General features: G+C 31.4%; 1 protein-coding gene across 1 annotated transcript in view; it reads right to left on the bottom strand.

Moving 5' to 3' along the window:
• Nucleotides 1-12,719, bottom strand: part of LOC142328580 (uncharacterized) — a 72,239-nt gene that overhangs the window by 15,785 nt on the left and 43,735 nt on the right. The window contains exons 9-10 of the mRNA XM_075372347.1: nucleotides 9,633-9,843; nucleotides 8,448-8,668 (exon numbers count right to left, since the gene is read on the bottom strand). Of these exons, the coding sequence (XP_075228462.1) occupies nucleotides 8,448-8,668; nucleotides 9,633-9,843 (432 nt within the window). The remainder of the gene's footprint in view (nucleotides 1-8,447; nucleotides 8,669-9,632; nucleotides 9,844-12,719) is intronic.

Here is a 12,719-nt window from a genome sequence, read left to right on the forward strand (position 1 = left end):
GAGTTAACCACTAGACCAGCCCGGTGGAAGATGAGGTCCTGGGTCTGATTTAAGTAGTAGGTAAGATGGTAAACCGCATAAGAATTCATATCCTTCTGTTACTAAAATAATTTTTTTAAGTCAACCTGTATACTTCACGCACACAACTAACAATATGTATCTTTTTCTCCTGTTTAGCCTCCGGGAATCACAGTCAGGTATTACATCAGAGGATGATATGTAAGAATGTAAATGAAGTGTAGTCTTGTACAGTCTCAGGCCATTTCTTAGATGTGCGGTTAATTGAAACCCAACCACCAAACAACACCAGTATCCGTGATCTAGTATTCAAATCTGTATAAAGCCTTTACTAGGATTTGAATATTGGAACTCTCGACTTCAAAATAAACTGATTTGCAAAGACACGTTAACCACCAGACCCGTTAACCAACCCGGTGGGTAACAATACGTGGTCTAACAACGACTTGTTTTAATTTATTATTTTTAATTTTCATCCTAAGATTTTAAACGAAACATCTTATACATCAATTATTTACTCATGTACCTGATTTAGAATGATATTCTAGTCTTAATGATGAAAAAGTCACACGACATATCAATATTTTAAAAAAACTGCTGTAATAATTACGTTGACTAAAATTTTGTCTATGAGTATAAAGACAGTGGTAACAATGACAGTGCATATGAAACAAAAATTGAAGTAGCTTATTCTAGTTTTAAAAATGAAAATAAAATTAAGAAAATATATCTTTAAAAAGACAATATGTAATCATGTTTACTATATTTTACTCTTGGAGTACTTACATAAATAGCCGTAGATACAACAAACATATAATGCTTTATAAATAAGTGTTAAGTGACATCTAAAATATTCCACTAAAAATTCTGATTTCTATTAAAATCCAATACTAATTAGGAAAAATTGAACTTGTAATTATAAACTTTAACACCAATAAAAATTATTTTAATATCAAATTTTTTTTGTAATGTTTAAAAATATTATTAATATTCAATAAATCTACAATTTTATAGATAAAAAATACAATTTTTTAAGAATTTTGACATATACAGAAATTAAAATGTATCTTTGAAATTTAGCAGACAGTTTTTGAATACAGTTGATTTCAATTTTTTAAAAATTGCATATTGATGAAGATTAGACACAAATGGGAACAAAGAATTGTTAATACAGGTGGGATAACAGCCCATGGACAAATCCATATGTAGATGTATAACACTCTTCCTGTGTTTAAAGGAAGTCTTCCTACATACCTCAGATATACATTACTGAAAAAATTAAAGAGTAAAGCCACACAAACTATAAATAACTTACATGTCAAATGTAAAAATAAAATTTTTATGGAATTCCAGACTTTACTGATATATAAAACATAATACTAAGGATTAAATCAAATTATTATCAGTAAAAAACTTCAACAGTCATAATTAAGAAAAAGATGTTCTAATAAATTTAAAAAAAAACAATTTTTTTGAATTTCTGTTACTTCTTTCTACAGATATTGCTACAAATATCACATGGGAAAAGATAAGAATTGACAACGTTTGTACAAAGCACAATTCTACTAGAATCTTAATAATAAAATGTACTGACTCCATATTAAACACTTAGCACTTAAAATTCATTAAAAATGATCACTTCTATGGTAGAAATAACATACCCAGCCTGAGAAAGAGTACAATTAGAAGCTACAATACTTTAAGGTTTAAATTTTGATGATCAAACATTAAAAACATCTCAAAACTTTTCTAAATTTTAGGAAGTTTGTGATTTTATTTTAATATGCTTTTGTGAGATCTTAATTGGATTATGATTCAGCTGTGTACTCATAGTCAAGATGATTGGAAGTGTTGGAATACACATGCTATAGCATCCTTTGAATTATTACAGGTATTTTTCAATCAAGTTTGTATTTTAATATAGTGGTGTAGTAAATCTTATCTCTGGCAAAGATGAGACCAGCAATTGGCTTGCAAGGGTTACATAAAGGCACTACCTCAAGGGAATAGACTTCAAGATTGTTTTTACTGAGCACTCACATTATATAGCTTTTAAGGATGTTTGAGTTAAAGAGTTTTTACATCTTCATTGCAAGATGAATACCATGTATTATAGTTTATACTGATAAATCTGATGACGCCAGAAAATAATCTGATGAAACCAGATGATTCAGATGGATGCTTCTATGCTGCATGAATGTAGCCATGAGAGTTTTATACAAATCTGGTTAAATTTTTTTTCTGTTACAGGAGTCAATTCACAACTCTATACTATTTTCTATTTGCTGTAATTGAAATATATATTTTCTCTTTTCGTTCAGCTTTACTGGTAAATTGTTATATACATGTTTGTTATGGTTCACATATTGTGAATCTTGATAATTCACTGCTACAGCTATTTCGCCAACAACCAGTAAATAAATGACATATTTGGCTCGGTAGGAAATTGATGAATCAAAAATCCTCCTGTTTCAATATTGCTTTTTCCAAGAGATATGTACATAGAGCACTGCGATGAAATAATAACCTTCTACAATGACAATCAGAGATATTTTGCATTAATCAGTTGTTTTTATTCTCTTCATAATGATTTGATAGGCAGTACAAGGACTGAAAGACTTGAAGCACAACAAGCATGCATCATTATACAATTGTTGTCACTATGATTTTTCAAAGCTGATGAAAAGAGCTTTTTAAGAGTGTATAACTTGAGATGCTTCCTCACCTTACATTAAGCTTCGGTCTAATGACTGTAATATAAAACAAATGTTTCATTTCCAGTAATTTTGCTCCAACAAATCTTATATTTATTTGTTAAGAAAAGAAAAATATAGAAGGATGTCACCATATGACTTTCATACTATGATCAGCTGAAAAGGATTCACCTGCTGCATACTGTTCGGTACTGTTTCAGCTTACGACAAGTGAAAGAATCTCTTATCTTTAAAAACCTGAAGTGTTTCACTAGAGCAATCTTCAATTGCAAAGACTATATCTACTGATGTGAAAAGATGCATCCTTCTCTGTTTATCTACCATATCAGATGAAACACCATTAAATTCAAGAAATCAGTTTTGCCTAAGTTGTAGTCATCACAGCGATAAACAATCAAATTTTATGATAGATTTTAATTGATGCATCTCTTTCGATCACATAAACCAGATAACTTGTCATCTCTTCCTGTTTATGGCCAGAGAATTTCACTACACTGATTAGTTGGTAAAGGTAGAGCTTAGTCTTCATTAGTTGTTCTACTGATCAGCCAACACCTAAACTCCACACCACTGAATCTGTAATATATCAGCAGGAATAAAGAGGAAATCATACTTTCTGACTTTCCCATTTATTCCAAGCAGGAATACACCAACCGAAGCCCTAGTTATTTGGAGGGAGCAATGCGCCCCTTTCTCCGGAGGGGGTTGCATATACTGACTGAATTAGATGGTGGTCTGTGCATGGGACAGTGTGGGGTGTTGTCTAGGTTTTTATAGTTTTAACAAAATTTAATTGTAAAAACGGTCACTTTCGCAGCTGGAATTTTCACGCGGTTTCCATTTATAGGTTATGCAATTTAGAGGCTCCTAAGCCTGGTTTGTCATTGTTCGACTCTTGTACCACCTCTTCACCTCTTCGTTTAATACGGCATGAGGCCGTTTTCTTATACCCTGTGGAGTACGGTCCTCTCAGCAAATATCCAGGAGATGGCTGTGTTTGGACATGACCGCTCTCCCAAACAGTCTGCACGCCTGCACCACCCCCACCTCAGATACGGTGTGTAGTCCCTCATCGTGGTGACGAATGGAGTTTCTGACAAACTACGGTACTTCAAATATCACCCGCAACGCTATGTTTTAGACGGCTTCTAATTTCTTTTAAAGCGTGGAGTTCAACAAAGCTCCCCATGCCTGGTAAGCATATGTTAAAAATGGCATATAGCAGAAAAATAAGCAGTTTGGTCACCAGTGGATATGTGCTGGCACTGTGCAGTACTGGGTATAGTGTGGCCCTGCCGGCCTTTGCTCTTTGGATCACATATTTAACATGTTCTCCTAAGGTAAGCCATTTATTTATCCAGGACTACTCCCAGGTACTTGACTGTTTTTCCAAAGGGGATTTTCTCTCCTGAGATTTCCAGCTGCCTGACCGGAGCATGTGTCTTGTATGTGAATTTATTTTAAGAAATTAAACTTTTATCCAGTTAAATTAAAAACAAAATTTTAAAATATGAAAAATTATTAAAATTAAAATTAACATTAAAAGTTAAATTAAAATTGGACATAAATTAAATGGACATATGTAAAAAAATTTTTACATATGTAAAAATATGTCATCAAAGTATAAAATCAAATAAAAATTAAAAATCAACAATTCAAATCAAATTCGAATAAAAATAATTTTAAGTGAAGCAAATCAGCGTTTTTATCTATTTAACTGAACTTACTTTAATACTGATTGAAATAAATTAAATTATACATCACTATCAAAATAGATGGTGGTGTCATCTATTGCAGCTTTCTGTCATCCTCATATTCTGTCTGAGTATGAGGATGACAGAAAGCTGCAGTAGATGAAAGTTGATCATATTAAATTTATTTTTAAGTTTATATATATAGTATCTTTCTAAAATCCCTTACCATTTTTATTCATATTATATTTTTTAAATTCCAGTATTTTTAAATTTGTCCTAATAATTGGATATTGTATGTTTATTCTTAATCAGATGATCAGATACATTAGAGAAACCCAGTTTACCTTTTTTGTAATTTCTAAAATGTTTAAAGAATCTAGCCATAACCCTTATGTTCATACCCAACTTTACTGATGCTGTTTCACACTCGAGGTACCCAGGTACCCACTTCATGTGATATTCCAATTTTGGATATTTCAGTAATAGAAAGCGTTTCCTTTTTGTTTATTTTGATATTTCAGCATTGTTATTGAGTATCTGAGTAATTCTAGGAAAAAGTTGCTGTAGAAACACAAGACAGTACAAACCAGTTAAGATTAATTAATAAGATTTGATGAAAGTAGTACTTGCAGGCAATACAAAAAAGAAGATAAGGCAGCTTCAATTCGTGATCTGTGGACAATGGACAATGCTCAATGCAAATTTATCTTAGATGTATAAGCCTACGGAAAATTTAACAATTGATGAGCAGCTACATCCTTTTCGTGGCTGCACAGGATTTATCCAATATATGCCTTTGAAGCCGGCTAAATATGGCATCAAAATTTGATGGATTTGCAATGCTGAAAACATGTATCCTTTGCACGGTATAATTTACACTGACAAAGCAAATAACAACCAAGAAATAAATCAGGGAGAAAGGATGGTAAAGGAAGTTGCATTCACATACCGAAGAAGTGGGAGAAACATCTGCATGGACAATTTTTTCACAACTTCACCCCTTGCCAAGCACTTGCTATCATGGAATCTCACCATTGTTGGCACAATAAAAAAAATAAACAGTATATACCTATTATCACGGCCCCAAATAAGTCACGAGAGCAACAGTCGACTGTTTTTGGTTTTCACAACATAGTGACAATGTGCTTTTATGTCTCAAAGAAAAATAAAGCTGTAATTTTTATATCAACCATGCATTCAAATACGGGTGTGAGTAATGATTTGAAAAAGAAACCTGATATCATCAGTTACTGCAATAAATATAAAACTGGCATTGACACTATGGACCAAATGCTAAGAAGATATACAAGTAAATGTCGATGTTCAAGGTGGCCAAGGCTATATTCTTCAACATGCTAGATATAAGTTCACTCGCGGCATATAGAATTTATTACGAAAATAATAGATATTACTGCAAAACCAACAGAACGTCATTTTATGTGGCAATTGAGTGAAGAAATAGCCAAACCAATGATTGAAGCTCGCATGATGAATGCCCAAGTGATGCACATCTACACTATAAAAATTGCAATTAAGAGCATCATAGGTCGTCAAATAATATTTACAGAAGTTGCTGGTTCATCAGTTGAGCAAGACACAACAGGGAGAAAAAAGGTCATTGGTTCCTGCCATATGTGTTATAAGTTAACTATAAAAAAAAGATGAAAAACACGCAAAAGATGCACCGAATGTCAACTGCCTGTTTGTAATGAACAATCAGTAAATATTGTAAAATGTAATGATTTTTTATAATTGAAATAAAAATTTACCTGCATATGTCACAAAAAATAATTACAAAGTATATATACATGTAGCAGGTACCCAGGTACCCCAGGTGCGACCAGAGTGATTGCTTCTGTTCAGTTCAATTTTATTTTATTAAAAAAAAATTTAACTTGCTTTTGTGCTAAATAACGACGATCCAGAAGCTCAAAGGAAAAAAATGAAAAAATTTTCATTTTAATTATGCGAGTGCATCACAGTGGGTTATGAACATGAGTATTAAAGGATCTAGTGGTATTTCCTATATAAATATGGCCACAATCATAACACTCAATTTTATAAATACCACTAAAATTATATAAATCAGATGAATCATTATACTTATTACTTATTAGGTGTTTTATTATGTGGTTATTTGTCTGGTACATGGGTTTAAATTTATTATCATAAACCTTTGTAATATGTTCAACTATTTTATCAATATATACATATTTTCAATATACACTGTCAACTTTTTGTGTGCTGTTTAATGTATATTATTTTTAATGCTAGATTTAATTATATATATTTTGTTTTATACATATATATATATATATATAGCATGGCCATGAAATCACCATATCCCTAAAGTTAACGAAAAATATGAGTTAGGATATGTGTTTAGAACATACAGTATTTTTTGGGGTTGGTTGGCAACAGTTTTTTACATCACACATTCTAAGTAAAAGACAGTTGTGCTAAAATGGCAGACATGAATAATTACAGTGTCAAGGAGTGGTCAGTATGTATGGGTTCATTAATGAACCAATGAATGGGATGTGAATCAAACAATGAAGCTAATTAGTGACATTTTTTTGGCAACGCTTTAATAAACTGCCATCATGAAAAGCAAGAATGTTGACTTGGGAAAAACGTACATTTGAATTAGGTAGTGTTAAAGATGGACTGTGGAGAGGACGAAAGTTAACGCAGTTAGAAACATATGCTGTTGTTGCAGTTTCCATTAAACAACCTCCAATGAAATCAGCTTGTAAACGGCAGCTGAACTGTGTATATTGCAGACGACAATGCAAGACCATACAAAAAAGGACTTGAAAGTTAGGCCATTTTGTCTAATCTTCATCAATGAACTGTCAGATGTAGGCATGAAACGCCATGCTGCATCCTGCCGGACTTTATTAGAAAAATTCCCCACTGCAATGCACCATGGAAAAGTGATTTTTACTGATGAATGTGCAATCTATCGCAGTTCATGTCATGCCAAAAATGTGTTATTTTGAACAAAACAATATCCTTATAATGCAACAGAGTTGGAAAGAAATCCATCACATAACATTATATGGGTTGGAATGACAGCTTGCCATTTGTTTGGCCCTTATTTTTTTGACAAGCCAGTGAATGCACATACTTATTTAGACATGTTAGAAGCACAGTTAATATCACAGCTTCAAGAGAAGGATTTCATGGAATGAGTATGGTGTCAGCAGGATGGAGGACCTGCACATTTTGCTGTATCAGTCCACGCATTTCTGAATGAAAAATTTCCAGGACGTTGAATCGACCGGGGTACAAGAGCGTCACCAGCTTTGTTATCATGGTCACACAAAGCCCTCATCTCACCACACCAGACAATTCAATGTGGGGAATTATCAATTCACATAGAACTGCACATTGCCACACCACAAATGAAGAACTGTGTGACACTGAGGGACGCCTTCCGTAACATAACATCAGAAGTGCTCCATTGCATGTCACAGAGGACATGATGTATACAATTGAGCATGCAACATGAAGGCAAACACACAGACATACTGCACCATAAAATTAATACTACGTATCAAGTGAGAAAATAATATTATATTGCATTTTTCATTTATAACACATTACAAATCTTTATTCTAACTTTAGGGGGTACAGTGACTTTCTGACCACATTTATATACACACTTAAGAAAATTTAATCTGCAAGTACAGACGATAAACGATATTTACTATCAATATAAATGTTAAATTTAATTTGGTAGAATAAAAGCCAATTTTTTTTTTTATTTTTAGTAATTGATTTACCACAGGAAGCCTAAAAAGCTTGTTTAAGTTAATAAGGTATGAAAATTTATAGCTGGCAAAAATGTCAACCTAATTAGTAAAATTTCAACCTAGATTCAACCTAGACTCTTCTGAATGAATGACAGATAGAAATGCAATGAAAGAAGAAAGAAGAAGAAACGCTTGATTCTGATGCTGAAAGGTATTAACATATATATTACATTTAAAACTCAATTCACATAAGTAATACTGACACATAAATCTGGTGAATTTTCAGTTATTCCAATTAATTTGCCTGGAGATAAAATTGACTGAAATTCTTCACTAGATATTTGTTTATAACATCTTTTATTACTTTTACGTTTTTCAGAATCAACTTCTTTTTGAATTTGACTGTAAACTGTCTCAATTTGTTGCTGTATCTTTTGCTGACGAAGTCTTGATTCCCTTTCTTCAGCCTTCATCCCAAGAAACACTAAAAACAATAAAATTTAAAAATGTTATTCCCAGTAGAGAAATATGCATTACTATTATTCCATCCATTTAATGTAAACATCAAACTGCTTATAAAATATTTACATACACACACACACACACACACACACACACACACACACACACACACACACACACACACAGAGAGAGAGAGAGAGAGAGAGAGAGAGAGAGAGAGAAAATAATTCATTTTATGTTTTAATGCATAAACGTAGAACATACAACACATTTTAATAAGGACAATATGGATAAAATAATATGTAAAAACACCAAACTCTTGTCAGGAATGAATGGATTTTTCCTTTTCATTACGTATGAATAACAGATTTTTTCAATAGTGATCTGTCAACTGACACTTGTTGGAAGAACTACATTTGCTATTTCTATCTGTCTTGGGGCTCATCCTCTATGTCTATACTCGCTAAATTTTTTTTAGACCATTTCATCTTCATACCTGTCTCCTGCCTCAACTTTTCTTCTCCTCTACATAATTAAAAATATAAAAAACAAAAACATGAAAATATGAGAATAAGAACATATACATAAAACAATCAATTTAAAACTTCATAAAAATTTTTATTATAACTTTTGATTGTAACTTTTTAATTATATAAGTTTGTAAAATGCACAACTTAGCAAATCAAAAGTTAGTGAATTTCTTATAAACAGATTTTTCCTGTTTTCCTTAATGAAATTATACTACCAAAATTCCAAATGGAAGTTTTATTAAAATGCAAAGTTGTACAGTAAATAAAGTAGGTACAATACCAATTATGTTTTTAACATCATGTAAGCAGACTTTTTTAGCATAAACATTGTTTGAAGATACTAAATGACAAAATAGTATTAACATATGTAATTAATAATCATTTCTACTTCCGTCGAAGAAATAATGAAAAATCATTAAATAAAGTAAAAGATTTGAAAAACTATATTAAAATTACCGTTTTTTCCATCATCAGATTTCTTCATGTAAACAAGAGGATACGATCTAGCAATAATAGCATCTAATCTGCCAATAACACCACCTTTAGGTAAAACTGAATCTAATCTTTCTGGTAACGGTCCAGAGTGTTTACAAAATCCAAGTCGAGTATTCCATCTAACACGACGTGCACTGTTTGTGTGTAATCTTAAACGAACATTTTCACCAACCTACACAAAAGAATTATGTATTATATTTTTACTGACTTTCTTCTTGCCTCTATTTAATATATGATGGTAATCAGTAACGGGTAATTCTTAGGATTTTGAATGAATTCACAGAAAGGATAAATATTTAAGATAGGTAATGATGTGACAAAAAAAATTAAGTAAATTAATTTACTAACAAAATGATATACAGACAGGGTGATTCCAAATGAAATAGACACTACTTATGATTTATAAAAAAAAAGATTTAATTTTTATGTGTAAAGTTAGTAAAAAATGGTTTTTTAGGAAATTTTTTTTAAGTTTGTTACAACTGCTGATGTAATAAATGTCAATATTGAATGTATCATATAATCCGTCTAGGTTATAAAAAACCCTGCTACTATGCAGTGAAATTTTAGAACAAAGTACCATAAATGACCACCAAAGCAATCTATCTATAACTGGAAAACCCAGTTAGAAAACACAGGGTACCTGTGTAAAAAGATGTTCTGGAACACCTACTGTGTCAGAAGAACAAGTTGATCATGATTACAAATTCTGCAATCGACTGTATAGAAAATATTGTGGAAATGGTTGAAAATGTCACCTTATAAGTTACGGTTACTGCAAAATTTAAGTGAGAAACATAAAGCCTTATATAAAGATTTCTGTGAATGTACAGGAACATGTTAAAGAAGATTTCTTTCATCACCTAATTTTTGGTGACAAGTGTACATTTCACATTAGTAGAAAAATCAGTATATTCAATATGCAAATATGAGTAGCAACAAACCCTACAGAAACTGTGCAACATATGTGCACCTAAAGTGAACATGTTTTATGCTATTTCGTGCAAAACAGTGTACAGACCATTATTTTTTTACAAGCACACACTCACTAACTGCAGGAATTTACCTTAACATGTTAAGTGAAAGGCTAATGCCTCAACCTGAAGAAGACACAGAGAACTTCATTCTCAAACAAAAGCTCTTTCTCACTGGCACATGAGGTTCTATGTTTTTTTGATGAAAACCTTCTAAGAAGTTGGCCGTGAAATTGATGAAAAATAAAAACATGGTAGTGGCATGATGGCCACCACGAAATCCAGACTTAACATCTAATGACTATTCTTTATGAGGTTTTATAAAATAAAATTTTTATCAATTCTTTTCCTCAATGATGTAGATGACTTAAAATAATGTACCACATACGCTGTTGCAAGTGCTGAGCTGGATGTTTTTGGGATGAATTGGGCTAACGTGTTGATTTCTTTTATATGTCTTATGGTGCACATACAGAATACTTATTCAGATACAAACTTCAAGAAATTTCCTGTATTTTAAATAATTTCCATATCTGAAAAAAAATTGTTTTATAAACCATCTACAGTGCCTCTTTCATTAGTAATCACCACAAGGTAATGTAAAAGTAATCAATCACAAGAAGAAGCAAGTTAACTTCATACAGTTCGCAATTAATATTGTTAATTACACATCTAAGCAATTAGTAAAAACTTCTGTTAATAATTGTTTTTAAAAACATAGCTTTTAAATAAATCAGACTGACTTACTCTAAAATACAGTAAATTAGAGATTAACTGAGCCATTATTAATGCTATGTTTTTCTTTTTAATAAAACATTGAACATTATGTTATTTACTACTTTTGTTATTTAACTGTTTATATTTTAAAATAATATCAACTGTAATACAAAAATAGTTAATAGTTTTCAGCAAGATGCCTGTTATGATTCCATACACAGACTTCAACCAACAAAGTTTATTTGCTTTTCATTTTTAGTATGAACATAAAAAGGATCTGGATAGACTCCAAAGAGGAAAATGTAACTTCTTGGAGGTTCAAAGTGTAAACATGAACTAATAAAAAATTCAAAATACAAGTTCCCAAGAATGATATCTATGACAATGAAAATTAGATGGTACGATTAAAAAAAAAGCAGAAATTATAGATTATCTAAATGTAGATGGAAGAGAACCCAAGACCCCTTCCAGAAGACAAGAAGTAACATTAAGAACACCGTGGAAAAAATAGGAAATAAATAGGTAAATAATAGAAAAAAATGGTGAGGACAGAAAAGTGGTTAGGGGTTTAGTAAACACCCACATCAGAATGTAGCTTATACAAAAACGTGATCCAGATAAAAATAAACATAGAATGGTGATATAATATTATGATGAACTGATTCTTCATATCCAACTATTCATTTATATTATATAAAATGAAATGATAAAAAGTCATCTGAAGTGTACATTTTAAAAATAACTTAAGTAATCATATATTTAGTATTTAGTAATTTGTTCTTAAGTATAAGAAATATAAAACAGTTGCATGCAAATTAATCCGAACACAGATGTTATTTAATAAAAAGTAACTTCATTTAGAAAATGAAAATTATATAATTAATATGTCCTTTATTCTTAATCACTTCACTTATACAATTTGGCATAAATTCAACAAGTGTATTACTTATTTTTTTTTATTTCTTTATCATGAAACCATATGGAAAATGAAAACCATATTGCTTTAATGAGGCCATTTTTTATGGTACAATTCATTTTTGAGGTCATTTTTGGACTACTGCCCAAAGACTTTCAATTGGGTTTAATTCTGGGGAGTTGTCTGGCCATGGGAGCACGTCAATTGTTTTGTTTTTTAAAACATTTTTACACTTCTTTGGCAGTATGGCATGGCACCACATCTTGTAGGAACACTACGTTGCCCCTTGTCGGAATTTATTTTGAAACTGTATCACAACCGTTTCCTTCAGAATCTTGATATACCCATCACTTTTTAACATACCATCTACTGAAGTAATGAACAAATCATCAAACGTGAAACAACCCTAAAACATTTTTTCTGGAGAAGTTTATCTGATTT

This window comes from Lycorma delicatula, chromosome 8 (genome assembly GCF_047948215.1).
Source record: "Lycorma delicatula isolate Av1 chromosome 8, ASM4794821v1, whole genome shotgun sequence".
NCBI lineage: Eukaryota > Metazoa > Arthropoda > Insecta > Hemiptera > Fulgoridae > Lycorma > Lycorma delicatula.